General features: G+C 32.7%; 1 protein-coding gene across 1 annotated transcript in view; it reads right to left on the bottom strand.

The window, feature by feature from the left end:
- Positions 1 to 16,049, bottom strand: part of LOC114331204 (phosphatidylserine synthase) — a 57,091-nt gene extending 41,042 nt beyond the window's left edge. The window contains exon 1 of the mRNA XM_028280699.2: positions 15,691 to 16,049. Coding sequence (XP_028136500.1) covers positions 15,691 to 15,857 — 167 coding nt within the window. The 5' untranslated portion in view covers positions 15,858 to 16,049. The remainder of the gene's footprint in view (positions 1 to 15,690) is intronic.
- Between the last annotated feature and the right edge of the window lie 1,474 nt (positions 16,050 to 17,523).

The raw sequence follows: 17,523 nt of genomic DNA, 5'->3' as shown, positions 1-17,523 counted from the left end.
TTTTGAAAAATCTATCGGATGGCACCAAACACAACCCCCCACAGGAGTGGGGTAGGGGGTTACTTTAAAATCTTAAATAGGAGCCCTCATTTTTTATTGCAGATTTGGATTCCTTACGTAAAAATAAGTAACTTTTATTCGAAACACTTTTTCGAATTATGGATAGATATGGATAGAAATGAAAAATTGAATTAAAAAATGGCAAGCGCCCACTAAAATGGAAAACTTTATCTAACTTTTTTTTGGTTTTTGGGACCTACTCTTCACAACCCAATAGGTCCCCAAAGCGCTCGAGTGTCTGCACATTTAGCATACTTTGCTCCCTTACCATTATGTTTTCAGCCGATTTTTGTACTAGAAACATGCTAAAAAAATAATACGAGACGCAACAGTCATTCTTCGAGTAACAATAATTAATAAAAGTACGCAAATACTAGCGTTTGCAGAAGATCTTACCATAATCGCAAGGTCAAGAAGAGAAATAATAGAGGCATTCAATGAAAAAGAACTAGCCGCACAAAATAGTGCCCTTAAAAATCAGGTAGGCCGAAACAAAATAATATAGGTACACATATGCTTTAGAAATCTGGACATCTCTAAAAGTGAGAAACCTTATTAGTCACCTTTGGAAAAAAATCATACAAAATACATAATATAAAAAAACACAGAAAATAATACAATTTGACGAAGATTATACAACTTTGAACATATACAAAATATATCAGGATTCGGACATCATCATATTCATAAACATTAAAATAAAAAATTGGTGAAAAAAAGCACGAAACAGATCAGAATGGAGAAGAATCCTAGAACAGGATTTTTGAGCGAAAAAGGATTTTCGAGAAAGTGATGATCAGTCCTGGCGCTAGGGTATAAGGTGCCCGCTTGCAAAACTAGTTGTGTCCGCCTGCAGTGCATACCTTGCAGGCCCGTTATCACCAATCCTGGTGATGATCAGGATATTACGTAAACTTTAACTCATTTTATAAGCCGTCTTTCTCTGATGACTTTCATAAAATCCACTAATATGTACTGGAATTTTTGTTTATTTGTATACATAATCTCCTAAGAACAAATTATCATTTACGCTAGTACACAAGAATTAAGAAACCATTGATAAAATGTCAATTCCTACAACTATAACAAATATTTACGATATTAATTGTTTTTCTAATTTGTCCCATTTTAAAGAAACGATAAGAATAAATTACCGTTCATAGAAACAATAATGGGAATGCATAAAGTAATATACAATCGTAATTTCAAAGAACAAGAAAAATATTAACATTAATAGTGGAATTCCCAAACAATTTTCGAAATGAATCCTTGAATTTAGATAGTTTTAACAAGAATTATAATAGCATATCTATTGAAAATGTCGAAAAGGGTATCTACATAATCGTTTCTAAAAACGTTTCGAAATCGAAATAGTTTAGTTATCTGCAAAAAACACGACAACTTACCAAAAATCTAAACATTTATCGATTTCCATAGAAAATATCTTCTTTTCTGATGCTAAAAAACATTGATTTTGATATTCGAAGCGCACACTCTTGGAACCATTTTTTTTAGTACTTAACACTGAACGAAAAAAAGTAACGAAGGTGTCATGACTTTTTGGCGAAATTTCAAAAAAAATGAATGAGCGAAATAATAGTGTTTTTGGACTTTAAAATGCTGACTTAAAACCACTGTAGAATATATCTATTCAAAAGCACCTACAAACCTATTTACAAAACAAAAATAAAGCCCTTTTTGTATACTTTTAAAATAGTGCTTTCGTTTTTCTTTTGGTTCAATCTACATGGTGAGTTTTTGAGGCGTTTCAAGTATGAAATCTAATGAATTTTCTTATTTCAAATAAATCACCCTGTATTATTTTTACCTTTTGAAGACCGTAAAAAATACAGATGATTTAGATGAATAAAATCGTTCAATTTGAATAATCTTCAATAATTCATATCATGACAAGGTCTACTGTCAATAAATGAATAAAGACTCACACAGAACTTTTCTTGGGGGGTCCGTGGGAAAATTTTTGAAAATTAATGTTAAAATGGTGAGTTTTAAGTCACTTTCACACACTTTTGAGTGCCATAAAGACATTCAAAACTTATCGTTATTAAAGTATTCTTATTTTCTCTGGATCCTCCCTTGGTTGTACATATGTGAAGATGGGTCCTTTTCACACAAAACATGTAAAACCCTTCAAGAGATAAAATGGCACCAAAGAGTGATGTTTAAAAAAGTGTGACTAATATCCTTTTCCAAATTACGGGTTCGCTTAAATATATGTATTAAGTAACTTGTATAAACTAAAAAGGGGTAATTCCCTAGGTTGACTGTATACCATATAGTAAAAAAACTCTATGAAGTAAAAACCACTTCTATGTAATAGGTATATTTACAAAAATTTTTAAAAATCCCAATGGATTGAATAAAATATGTCCAATTCAGAACGTTTTCGGACCTATCAGTCCATCATCAGTAAATTCAAATACTTGCTAAATAGCCCCAGAACCAAAGAATGGTTGTAATTAATGTTGTAACCTAAGATGCTTGATTAAGTTTCGTGATAGGGTTTCACCATGTTCCCGGAGGTTATATCTTATAACATCGGCGTTTAGCCTTTTCAATATTACTTCAAAATAATGTAGATTTAATTAATTACAACCATTGTTTGGTTCTGGGGCTATTTAGCAAGTTTTTGAATTCACTGATGAATGGACTGATAGGTCTGAAAACGTTCTGAATTGGTAATATTTTATTCAATCCATTGGAATTTTAAAAAAAATTTGTAAATATACTTATTACATAGAAGTGGTTTTTACTTCATGTTAGAGTTTTTTAACTTGTATAAACCAAAAGGGATAAAAAATTTATTTCTCTTTCTAAGTAAACAACAGAAGAGTAGAATGGAATGACCAGATAACATGAATGACAACAAATAGAGTAGTAAGGACGGCGAGAGACGGTTCCTCAATAGGAAGACAATCAGTGGGAAGACCACGAAAACGATGGAATGACAACTTACTGGAGGCACATTGAAAAAACAGACAGAGTCATGTAGAAGAAGAAGTAAACAACAAAAACGCAGAAATAATGATAATGTTTGAAGATCTCGATATATCCTATCTATCTAATTTTTCACAGCAAAAGAGTTCATTCAAAACACTATAATTTTTTAAATTGACGTAGATAAATAATTTATTTTTCACCTTAGCATCTGGGGTCGAGTAAAAAGATAATTTTATTTGATTTATCTTTTGTTTTTATTTAATTTTGATAAGAAATTCTCACAACAAAAAATAAAATTTAATGTTCTGATTTCTAATTTTTTTTATTCAAAGTTATTGGTTTAAATCAATTTAAGAAAGAAGGCCTTGGAAGGCCGCAAATTTTGGTTTGTTATTTACATTAAAATATATCGGGTCAGTGATACCTTATCAGTTATATTTTTAAGAGTCAAAATTTGGAATGAACATGAAATTGAACTGTAAGTACTTAAATATTCTACATTTATTTGCCATAGGATTTACAATAATTTATCAAAAGAAAAAGGGTCATTTGGATTTACTCACACTTTTAATTACAGTAGCTTTAGCTATTTTTAAAGTAGCTTTAAAGTATTTTTGCTTTAAACATACTAATAACATGTCAAGAAATGTAAAGGAGAGAAAAAAAAACAATAAAATAGTGAACCCCATTTATTCAAGAACTGCTTAGAGTAGAGATGAATTAGATATACATAAAGTTTAACAAAAGTGAGTAGAAAAGATTGGGGAAAACACTGAAGAATAGTAGACAGGGACATAAAGATTTTCCCAAGAAACTCTGTGATACAACAATCTAACAACTGATTCTGATAAATTTGGTGATAACAGTATGTAACAAACAAAATATGCAAACCATTGAACCTCATTTTTTACTTATTCGCCGTGTGCAAGTACTTGGAGGGGATACGAGAAACGATCAGGTCCGTGAACTTAGCCCGAAAAAGTCGGGAAAAAAAAATGTGATCGATGGCATTCGATTGTCCATTGATTGTCCACGTTTGTCCACCATTTTATTTCGTAAGTCCACCCATCAATTCTATTTTATAAACAAAAATTTTTTTCGGGCTAACTTCACAAATTCATAAATTTTCGAATATTTAAAAAAACTCTTGCTATATTGTTTGTCCATGTTTGTCTACCACATAATTTTTTTTGTCCACCCTCTGATATTTTTAAAATAATTTTTTTATATATATAATATATTGCTTACGGATAATAGGACATTACCGCCGAAATAGTACTTCAGACATTAGAATGAATGTTTATGCGGGAGCAGAATCTTAACTACCCATTTGTCTACACCCTCGCAGCGTTTGTCCAACTCCTTAATGTGCCAAACAACCCCCTTGAACACTTTAATTTATTTTTTTTAATTCTCAACCAGGGCCAAATTCACGTCCGCTTAAAAACGCATTTAAACGTTATTTCAGGTTCAGAATCACAACTACCCGTTTGTCCACCCCTTCACAGCGTTTGTCCAACCCTTTAAAGTGCGAAACAACCCCCCTGTTAATTGTAATTATTTTTTTATTTCTTAATTCGGGCTAACTTCACGTTCTCTTAAATGGGTATTTAAACGTTAATTTGGGGGCAGAATCCCAACTACACGTTTGTCCACCCCTTCACAGCGTTTGTCCAACCCCTTAAAGTGCGAAACGACCCCCATGGAGAATGTAAATATTTTTTTATTTCTTTATTCGGGCTAACTTCACGTCCGTTTAAACGGGAATTTTAACATTAATTCGGGTGCAGAATCACAACTATCCGTTTGTCCACCCCTTCGCAGCGTTTGTCCAACCCCTTAAAGTTCGAAACAACCCCCTGCTAATTGTAGTTATTTTTTATTTCTTATTTCGGGCTAACTTCACGTTCTCTTAAATGGGTATTTTAAACTTAATTCGGGTGCAGAATCACAACTATCCGTTTGTCCACCCCTTCGCAGCGTTTGTCCAACCCCTTAAAGTTTGAAACAACCCCCCTGTTAATTGTAGTTATTTTTTATTTCTTAATTCGGGCTAACTTCACGTTCTCTTAAATGGGTATTTTAACATTAATTCGGGTGCAGAATCACAACTACCCGTTTGTCCACCCCTTCGATGCGTTTGTCCAACCCCTTAAATTGCGAAACAACCCCACTGTTAATTGTAATTATTTTTTTATTTCTTAATTCGGGCTAACATCACGTTCTCTTAAATGGGTATTTAAACGTTAATTTGGGGGCAGAATCCCAACTACACGTTTGTCCACCCCTTCACAGCGTTTGTCCAACCCCTTAAAGTGCGAAACGACCCCCATGGAGATTGTAAATATTTTTTTATTTCTTTATTCGGGCTAACTTCACGTCCGTTTAAACGGGTATTTTAACATTAACTCGGGTGCAGAATCACAACTACCCGTTTGTCCACCCCTTCGCAGCGTTTGTCAAACCCCTTAAAGTGCGAAACGACCCCCCTGTTAATTGTAATTATTTTTTTATTTCTTAATTCGGGCTAACTTCACGTTCTCCTAAATGGGTATTTAAACGTTAATTCGGGGGCAGAATCCCAACTACAAGTTTGTCCACCCCTTCACAGCGTTTGTCCAACCCCTTAAAGTGCGAAAAAACCCCCGCTGTTAATTGTAATTATTTTTTATTTCTTAATTCGGGCTACCTTCACGTTCTCCTAAATGGGTAGTTTAACATTAATTCGGGTGCAGAATCACGACTACCCTTTTGTCCACCCCTTCGCAGCGTTTGTCCAATCCCTTAAAGTACAAAACAACCAACCTGTTAATTGTAATTTTTTTTATTGCTTAATTCGGGCTAACTTCGCGTTCTCTTAAATGGGTATTAAACGTCAGTTTGGGGGCAGAATCCCAACTACACGTTTGTCCACCCCTTCACAGCGTTTGTCCAACCCCTTAAAGTGCGAAACGACCCCCATGGTGATTGTAAATATTTTTTTATTTCTTTATTCGGGCTAACTTCACGTCCGTTTAAACGGGTATTTTAACATTAATTCGGGTGCAGAATCACAACTACCCATTTGTCCACCCCTTCGCAGCGTTTGTCCAACCCCTTAAAGTGCTAAACAACCCCCCTGTTAATTGTAATTTTTTTTTTCTTAATTCGGGCTAACTTCACGTTCTCTTAAATGGGTATTTAAACGGTAATTCGGGGGCAGAATCCCAACTACACGTTTGTCCATTCCTTCACAGCGTTTGTCCAACCCCTTAAAGTGCGAAACGACCCCCATGGAGATTGAAAAATTTTTTTTATTTCTTAATTCGAGCTAATTTCACGTCCGTTTAAAGGCGTATTTTAACATTAATCGGGTGCAGAATCACAACTACCCGTTTGTCCACCCCTGCGCAGCGTTTGTCCAACCCCTTAAAGTGCGAAACAACCCCCCTGTTAATTGTAATTATTTTTTTATTTCTTAATTCGGGATAACTTCGTGTTCTCTTAAATGGGTATTTAAACGTTAATTCGGGGGCAGAATCCCAACTACACTTTGTCCACCCCTTCACAGCGTTTGTTCAACCCCTCAATGTGCAAAACGACCCCCATGGAGATTGAAAATATTTTTTTATTTCATAATTCGGGCTAATTTCACGTTCTCTTAAACGCGTATTTTAACATTAATTCGGGTGCAGAATCACAACTACCCGTTTGTCCACTCCTTCGCAGCGTTAGTCCAACCCCTCAAAGGGCGAAACAACCCCCCTGTTAATTGTAATTATTTTTTTATTTCTTAATTCGGGCTAATTTTACTTCCGTTTAAACGCGTATTTTAACATTAATTCGGGTGCAGAATCACAACTACCCGTTTGTCCACCCCTTCACAGCGTTTCTCCAACCCCTTAAAGTGCGAAACGAACCCCATGGAGATTGTAAATATTTTTTTATTTCTTAATTCGGGCTAACTTCACGTCCGTTTAAACGGGTATTTTAACATTAAATTCGGGAGCAGAATCACAACTAGCCGTTTGTCCACACCTTCGCAGCGTTTGTCCAACCCCTTAAAGTGCGATAAAGTAGTTGTGATTCTGCACCCGAATTAATGTTAAAATACCCGTTTAAACGGACGTGAAGTTAGCCCGAATAAAGGAATAAAAAAATATTTACAATCTCCATGGGGGTCGTTTCGCACTTTAAGGGGTTGGACAATCGCTGTGAGGGGGTGGACAAACGTGTAGTTGGGATTCTGCCCCCAAATTAACGTTTAAATACCCATTTAGGAGAACGTGAAGTTAGCCCGAATTAAGAAATAAAAAAATAATTACAATTAACAGGGGGGTCGTTTCGCACTTTAAGAGGTTGGACAAACGCTGTGAAGGGGTGGACAAACGTGTAGTTGGGATTCTGCCCCCAAATTAACGTTTAAATGCCCATTTAAGAGAAAGTGAAATTAGCCCGAATTAAGAAATAAAAAAATAATTACAATTAACAGGGGGTTGTTTCGCACTTTAAGGGGTTGGACAAACGCATCGAAGGGGTGGCAAACGGGTAGTTGTGATTCTGAACCCGAATTAATGTTAAAATACCCATTTAAGAGAACGTGAAGTTAGCCCGAATTAAGAAATAAAAAAATAACTCCAATTAACAGAGGGGTTGTTTCGAACTTTAAGGGGTTGGACAAACGCTGCGAAGGGGTGGACAAACGGATAGTTGTGATTCTGCACCCGAATTAATGTTAAAATTCCCGTTTAAACGGACGTGAAGTTAGCCCGAATAAAGAAATAAAAAAAATATTTACAATCTCCATGGGGGTCGTTTCGCACTTTAAGGGGTTGGACAAACGCTGTGAAGGGGTGGACAAACGTGTAGTTGGGATTCTGCTCCCAAATTAACGTTTAAATACCCATTTAAGAGAACGTGAAGTTAGCCTGAATTAAGAAATAAAAAAATAATTACAATTAACAGGGGGGTCGTTTCGCACTTTAAGGGGTTGGACAAACGCTGTGAAGGGGTGGACAAACGTGCAGTTGGGATTCTGCCCCCAAATTAACGTTTAAATACCCATTTAAGAGAACGTGAAGTTAGCCCGAATTAAGAAATAAAAAAATAATTACAATTAACAGGGGGGTTGTTTCGCACTTTAAGAGGTTGGACAAACGCTGTGAAGGGGTGGACAAACGTGAAGTTGAGATGATGCCCCCGAATTAACGTTTAAACACGCATTTAAGCGGACGTGAAGTTAGCCCGAATTAAAAAATAAAAAAAATAATTACAAATAGCAGGGGGTTGGTTTCGCACTTTAAGGGGTTGGACAAACGCTGCGAAGGAGTGGACAAACGGGTAGTTGTGATTCTGAACCTGAAATAACGTTTAAATGCGTTTTTAAGCGGACGTGAATTTGGCCCGGGTTGAGAATTAAAAAAAATAAATTGAAGTCTTCAAGGGGGTTGTTTTGCACATTAAGGGGTTGGACAAACGCTGCGAGGGTGTAGACAAATGGGTAGTTAAGATTCTGCTCCCGCATAAACATTCATTCTAATGTCTGAAGTACTTTTTCGGCGATACGGTCCTATTATCCGTAAGCAATATATTATATATATAAAAAAAATTATTTTAAAAATATCAGAGGGTGGACAAAAAAAAATTATGTGGTGGACAAACATGGACAAACGATGGACAAACAATATAGCAAGAGTTTTTTTTAAATATTCGAAAATTTGTGGATTTGTGAAGTTAGCCCGAAAAAAAATTTTTGTTTATAAAAAAGAATTGATGGGTGGACTAACGAAATAAAATGGTGGACAAACGTGGACAATCAATGGACAATCGAATGCCATCGATCACATTTTTTTTCCCGACTTTTTCGGGCTAAGTTCACGGACCTGAAACGATCGTGCGCGAATAGCGGAGAAATCTTGCAACTTTCTTAAATTGTCAATTGAAATTGTTAAATTGACGTATATTTCATATCTAATGTCAATGAAGAAGAAAATTATATGATGCTCCACAATATTGATATGATATGCAATATATGCACAATATTATTATATGTATAAAAGTAAATTTAATTAATTGTATTGTGCTTGCAGTACTGCATTTTAATAACTAATGTTATTTACTACATACAATTGTTTACCTTTTAATAACATAACCTTAATATTAATTATTCTTCTTATAATTTGTTTCGGCTATGGCCTTGACAATTGTCCAGTAACCAGGAACAATATGATTGGCCAATATAATTAAAAGTGCGAAAAATGTTGCCGAGCTATGAAACCAGGTGTCGCTTTTCCGAACTTGAACGGTCCCAATAAACAATGTAAGATGGCTATTTGATTTTAAATACAAAAGGTGAAGAACAGTAAATTTATGGAAAACTCACAATTTTACTAAAAAAAGTATAGAAAATTCTTTAAAATTGGAGATTGTAAAGTTCATTTTGTTCATTTTTGCTGATTTATTGCAAAAACAGCTTCAAAAGTCGATTTTTGAAAATAATTATTATTAACTTTTCTAAAAATGTACAAAAAACTTAATTTCAGGTGAGAATAGGGAAAATATCACAATTATTCAACTATAATCATTTCAATAAGATTCACCTAGTACTTACTGCAAAATTGAAATTGTTTATCCCAGAAATATTTTATCTACTATGTTATTATGCTTAAACTATTGGGTCTACATGAATCCTGAAAGCACCAAATTGAGGAGAAAGGCTTATATTATCAAATTAAATAATAATTTAATGATTAAAAGTTTATGCTAGTTATTGTAAAACAGCTTTACAAAAGTACTGTGATTTTAAGTTTATAAACATTTAAAGAAACTCAGATGCACCAAAATGTAGTAAGTTAATTTATTTTTATTCAAAATCTAAAATTAAAGAAAATACAATGTCCTACAACCCATAGAACACCAGAGTTGGCACCTCCTTTTTTTTTCAAAAATGCACCAGGTCTTTGTTTGTCAATATGAAGAAATTTAAAATTTGGAAGAATAAAAATCAAAATTATGACAAAACAAATTTTAAAGTGAATCCTTTAAAAATGATGTGTGATCTGTGATGTGTCAAAGATAAAGGGCTTAAAATCGAAGCAATAATTGTATTATTTCAAAAACAGTAAATACAAATCTATCAAGTTGCAATATATAATCAAAGAAAATTGACCTTTTTTAATTTGTGAATAGTTTTTTTTTACTGAGCAAGTTGCTTAAATTAGTCTAGGCGCCAGAGGGGTCACCGTGTCCTTTTCAATTCTGATGGACAAACTCAACGGTTTCTTATGGATTTTTGGCTGCTGATTACGAATTTCGAGGGTGGATTTCGATCACAGTGGCCAAAAAATTGTTATAAACAATTTAATTGGTTATAAATTGTTTATAAGGCTCTGGCTCATAAACTAAAAGATATAAAAAAGAATGTTTCAAATAAAATTTGTTCGATAATAAAAAACGAAGAAGAAAACGTTTACTAAACTTAAATCCAACAATTATAACTCAAGATATTGTAAAATTAGTGCACCGTGCAAATTGCAAAATAAGTATTTTTCGAAGCTTTATCGATCGTAACATAGCTTCTACGCATGCACATGAGCCCTAGAAGGTTTCATTTTAAAGCTTCATTAATAGGCTTCCAAACAAAGTTTGTTAAATTACTTGATCTTGATTTGTTTTAAAATTATACCCGTTTGAAGTTATAATTTTCTTTAAAAAATGTACATTAATTTGTTTATAAGAGTTTCAAGTAAATTTGAGATGTAAACATTTATACTTTAATTTAACAATAATGATATAAGAACTCAAAAGGAATAATTTGAGCTTAAGAAAATGTTCGTAAGTTTATTTTTGGTCAAGATATCGATATTTTAATGGCGCGCTATGAGGCGCAACATTGGCTCACAGTCAAGTATTTTTCGACGCTTTATCGATCGTAACTCGGCTTCTACGCATGAAAATGAGCCAATATGTGATATCCATACAAAAATGAATCGAGTTATTTTGCAGCATCATCATTGCATATAAATCGAGCATTTATGTTGTGGCGGCATACACACAATTGACGTGCCTTGATGATGCTGCAAAAGAACTAGATCCAATTTATATGGATACTATCCACTATCCACTGGATATCTATATGATATAGATTATATCTATATAATATAGATAACAAGACTCTGAAGCCCCAGAAAGTTTTAGTTTTACTGCGTACAAGAACAGACTTAGTACCACCATGTAACTGTAAAAATTGCTCTAAGAACTTATGCAGATGTAAAAAAACTGAGGTTCCCTGTATATCTCGATTCAGATGCATGAAACAAAAAGTTTGTAAAAATAGTATTAATAAATAATATCAACTTACTTTGTTCTATTTCTGAAATATTAGTTTTTAATGTTTTTTCTCATTTAGTACAAAACATAGAAGACAAAGTAAATAGAATGAAAGGTGATCCGAGGTTACAGTATGATGATTTAATTATAAGAATTATAGGATAAAATTTTATTAGGATCTTCAAAAATGAAAAATGAAGATAACGTATATATACATAGAAATTATAATTTGCATCGAGAAGTTAGCGCGTGAACCTTTACGCGGTGAGCCGATCTTGCGCCTCAGAGCGCACTATTAAAATATCGATATCTTGGCCAAAAATAAACTTACAAAACATTTTCGTAAGCCCAAAATGTTCCTTTTGAGTTCTTCTATCATTATTGTTAATTAAAGTATAAATGTTTATAGCTTAAATTTGCTTTAAACCCTTATAAAAAAATTAATGTACAATTTTTTTAAGAAAATTATTACTTCATATGGGTATAACTTTAAAACAAATGAAGATCAAGTAACTTAACAAACTTTGTTTGGAAGCCTATTAATGAAGCTTTAAAATGAGACCTTCTAAGGTTCATTTGCATGCGCAGAAGCCGATTTACGATCGATAAAGCTTCGAAAAATACTTATTTTGCAATTTGCACTGTGCACTAATGTTACAATTTCTTGGGTTCTAATTGTTGGATTTAAGTTTAGTAAACGATTTTTTCTTCGTTTTTTATTAACGGACAAATTTTATTTGAAACATTCTTTTTTATCTCTTTTAGTTTATGAGCCAGAGCCTTATAAACAATTAAATTGTTTATAACAATTTTTTTACCACTTGGATCAAAATCCACCCTCAAAATTCGTAATCAGCAGCCAAAAATCCATAAGAAACCGTTGAGTTTGTCCATCAGAATTGAAAAGGACACAGTGACCTCTATTTGGCGCCTAGACTAAATAATTTAAAATAAATATTTTTTTTTCACAAAATTTTACTTTTCTCTTGCTTGATTATAATTTGAGAGAGCCTGGTTTTAGGAATGATTTGACTTTTGCTAAGGTATGATTCAATAGTTCAAAGTCTTTGGGGTTGTGATGTATGATGTATGGAGTAGTGGCCAATCCATATTCTTTTAACTTTTTAGAAATCAAATTTGAAATCAAATAAAAATAACTATGGCAATCAAACCACAGTCAATACGATATTCAGGACACATTGAAAAAATGGGAAAGGAAATATTGTCGAAAATGGTATGATCATGAAAGCCAATACAAAAAAGAAGAAAATATGGCCAAGAAAGAGATGGAAGGACAGCATATCTGAAGACTTACAAAAAAGTAACTAATATAGGTCTGGATCCCGCATACCAAAAAAAGTTGATTACTAGCAAGCTGAAAATTTGTTAATAGCTTAAGGGTGTCTAGTCGGACAAACTTTGATGCATGGGAACACTGGAACAGGGGAAGTTTTAATTGTGGAACAGGTCAAAAATTTAGAATGTCAGACTACGAAAACGTCCCATGTATTTTGTCAGACAGAACTTCCAATTGATTTGTTGCCCTTTCATTAAACTCATGCAAAAATCAGACTGCTATTTACCACCAATGTAATACCTGTTATTTGACATGTTCTACGTGTCACACTATTAAAATGCCCAGTTGGTGATGAATATCAGTCTGATTTTTGCATGAGAGTTGAATGAAAGGGTAACAAATCAATTGGAAGTTCTGTCCGACAAAATACATGTGAGGTTTTCGTAGTATGACATTCCAAATTTTTAACCTGTTCCACAATTAAAACTTCCCCTGTTCCAGTGTTCCCATACATCAAAGTTTGTCCGACTAGACACCCTTAAGCTATTAACAAATCTTCAGCTTGCTATTAATCAACTTTTTTTGGTACGCTGGGTCGAGACCTATATTGAGAGTTGGGTAGAAAACAATAGAACAAAGTGGTTGAGAAATATATGGAAAAAGTATAAAATATATTAAATGTAATTTGTATAAATCAATGTAAACAATACTTAATTGTAATGAAAAAATTAGGCCTTCAAGCCCTCTTGAGCTTAATAAATAAAATAAATATTATGGTAGTGTTAGGAAAACAGTATTAGAAATTTATAGATATAAAAACATACCTTACACATATTATTTAAATTCAATAATTACTATACTTTAATGAAGGTAAGTATTTGTAAAATATTACTTCACTACTAAACTAAATAAGAATTTGGTATGATTATTGATTTCAAGTAATAAGTCTTGTTAAATAGGTTACTGGTAAATTTTATATTCAGCTATCAATAATTCATTCAGTAGAACAAAATTATAAAAACAAACAAAATAATTATAAATGAATGTCTTTGAAAAAACATTGTAATATTGTTCTACAAGATTTTTGTGGCATTTTAGTTTTTTAATAACTCTATCTTTATTCCAAATTCAAAATGAATTCTTTATTTTCTGTGGTGTCCAAAATACAATTTTATATAGGTAGGTACTGAATATACATTAGGGAAAATAAGAAATACCATGAATAAGAAAATATTTAGCTACTAATGTGAAATAGTCACTGAGAGTGCAGTATGGCTAAGATAGGAATACACATTCAATGTTGCCACAGTTCCTGTGCGACGCTCTTGAGAGAGCAATCAACAACTGATGAAGACAGACAACCCTGTGCGTTTATTCCCCATTAGAAATATATTGCCCTATCTTAGCTGTACTGCACTCTCGGTGTGAATTTCCTTCTAGAATGAAATTTGGTTGTGTAACACATGGTGGCATTTTTCATTCAAAGTCAGATTAAACTATCTATGGAAATACAAAATCAGTATACTGTATTTTTAAATTGGTAGAATAATTAAATTATAGAAACTTCTCAATATAGGTGAAATATTAGCAAAAATTGCTTAAGTTGTAATGTTTAAAAAACAAGAAAAAAGATCTCAACAGTCATAACCAGAATTTTTCTGAGTAACCAGTGCAAAACCACAGTGAGGTTTGACTGTGAGAAAATTTAGTGATCAGAAGAACATAGAAAGATGTAGATCATTACATTTTAAGCAGATACTATGGTAGTGTTAAAGGGACATGGAGAAGAGGAGATAAAGGCAAAGACAGCAAAAGGAAACAAAAAGTATGGAGCATTGCGATCATTAATAAATTCCAAATATATTTCAATAAAAACCAAAAATTGGAATCTATAAAACAGTTATTAGGCCTACAGCTACATATGCATGCGAAACATGGGTACTTAAAAAATCAGAAATAGGAAATAGGTACACCTTTTAGAAAGATGGGAGAGGAAAATACAGACAGCAATATATGGAGGTATGAAAATAGATCGCCAATGGAGAAAAAGGAATAATGAAGGACTAAACTGCCTCATATGCGGGAGACGCATATATTCACTTGCATCAAATGTACTTCAGAGCGGGAAACGTTATATTCATTTTTATAAATATTTATTAAAACATTTATCTTGTGTGCTTGTTTATTAAATTTTACACTAATGAACTTGTTTACCACAAAAGTCGGGAAACACATCACGAAAAGGTTAATGAACTATATATATATCGAATCACAAATAACTACGGCAATCAAAGTACAGAGATTATGATATTTAGGACAGATTGAAAGAATGTGAAAGAAAAGAATGCTGAAAATGGTAGTATCATAAAAGCCAATACAAAAAAGAAGAAAAGGTAAATTAAGAAAAAGATGGAAGGACAGTCTATATATGAAGACTTAAAAACAAGTAATATTGAGAATTGAAAAGAAAAAGTCTTGGACAGAAAACAATGCAACTCAAGTGGTTGAGAAATGTATGGAAAAAGTATAAAAATATTGAATGTAATTTATATAAAGTGAAACAAAAAGAAGTACTTCTGTTGGACTGAATGTAAAGAGAGGGATAAACTCCAACAGAAGTAAGGAAAAAGAAAAAACTTAACTTAATGTCAGTGAAACAAAATCAAAAAAAGACTTCTGTTGGAGTGAAAGTAAAGAGAGAGATATACTCCAACAGAAGTAAGGAAAAGAGAACTAGATAACTAAATAGTTGTGGCTATTACGGTAGTAAATAGTAGTAGTGTTAGGAAAACAGTATTAGAATATTTATAGATATAAAAATATACCTTACACATACTATTTAAATCAATAATTATTTTAATAAAGGTATTTGCAAAATATTAGTTCACTACTAAATTAAATAAAAATTTGGTTTGATTATTGATTTCAAGTAATAACTCTTGTTAAATAGGTTACTGGTAAATATTCGGCTATCAATAATTCATCCAGTAGAACAAAATTATAAAAACAATCAAAATAAAAATTTTAAATGAATCAATGTCTTTGAAAAAAATTAAATGACTTACCTGACAAAAGCAAAATAAATAAGCGCCGCAATTGATATTAGTAAAAGGGTAATTGTATGTGGATTATAGAAGAACTGTAACGAAATATCATCAACTGCCTTTTCATTGATAGTACTGAAACTATCAGCCCTTATCCGCTGTATTGCTTTCGACTGATGTGTCTTCATGTTTTCTTTTGATGAAATTAACTCTGACTTTTACTATTTATATCAGAACGATAACGTGTTAGTTTAGTTTAAATTTAGGTACATGTGACATTGCGACATTAAACGTAACGATCTGAAACTTGACTAGCACAACACTAATTACTCATTGCACTACCAGTTTGATTTTGTACTCCGTCCGTATGTAGTCAACAGTCAAACGTGATTAAAAATAAAATGTTGACTTTGACAGGCAACTTTTATTAACGTCATTGTCAAAAAGGTAGGCATTTTTTACTACCTCAATTTTATTTCCACCATAGTCGGCTGAATTACATGTGGCAACACTGCTGAGCTGGAAAATAGAGGGCCTATTTATAAATATAACTGAGTCTATGAAGAAAACAATTTTAAAGAGTTATAAATATATAATATATTTGATATTAATTCAAAATATTATTTATTTTACTTGTATAATAGACACAGTCATTAGTAAACAAAATATACCTATTATAAATGTGAATGTGATATAGTAAAAATATTTTAAAAGAAAAGGTTGGTGTGATTAAAATAGAAAAAATGTCTTGGGCACTTTGCAGTTATATTTTTTTGTGCACTTTCACTGTCGTTTTTATCACTTTTGTTTTTGGTTTGTCTTTTGTCAGATTGTATTTTATCTTGAATTAATACTGCAGAAGCAAGGTTTTTCTATTAAATGTTTATCTACAATTTATTAATGGTTTAATACCTATTTCATCATTACTTTCTTTATACATTTTCCAGGAGTATATTATTAATTATTAACGATAAAATTATTAGTTTTCGAGATATTTGAGATTAAAAATTAAGCGGCACAATACATTATTAAAAATTAATATAACTGTGCCGTTACATGTTTAACTTCAAATATCTCGAAAACTAATGACTTTATCGTTACGAGTGAAGAGTATGTTATTTATATAGAGAGTATTGGAGAATCTAAAAATTGCACTAAAATGGGAATTTCGCCAGTGGCGTAAAATTTGGAAAGCAAGACCTAAGGAAAAAATAGTTATCGCACTGATGCCGTTGAACGTATACCAAAGCTAAAATTGAATTGGGCAGGTCACATAGCGAGACTGAAAGACTCAAGATGGACCAGAAAACTAAATGAGTGGCTCCTAATAGAAGACAAACGCAGCAAAGGACGACTCGGACGACAACCAACACTCTGGATGAACGACATTAAACGAATGTCCAAGAAATGGCAAAAAGACGCACATAACCGTGGAGAGTGGCGAAAAATGAGACGACCTATGTAAAGCAGTGGACGGAAGAGGTTTCATGATGATGATGATGATGATATGTAGAATTTGGGAAGGGTTAACCATTTACTCTCCCTTGTCGTACGCATCTGGTGATAGCCAGAAACGTTTATTTAACATAATTTCATTTGGTGTGTATAGTACCTACACTTTCTACTAAGTATGAAAAGGATAGGTCGAATAAACTGAGCGAAAATAGGTTTTAAATTTTTAAACAAAATATCCTGTAACTCAATACATTTTCTTTAAGTGATTTTGGTTAAATCTTATTATTTTGAGGTCTAAAATCTTCAACTCAGAGATTGGATATTCTTAATTAATCCACCGAACACAGCTGTTCGGTGATTAAACACCCTGTATATTTGTTTAGTGTCAATAAGTACAAA

Source organism: Diabrotica virgifera, chromosome 7, assembly GCF_917563875.1.
Source record: "Diabrotica virgifera virgifera chromosome 7, PGI_DIABVI_V3a".
NCBI lineage: Eukaryota > Metazoa > Arthropoda > Insecta > Coleoptera > Chrysomelidae > Diabrotica > Diabrotica virgifera.
Note: the sequence above shows the minus strand (reverse complement) of the source record. Positions and strands in the feature narration are given on the sequence as shown.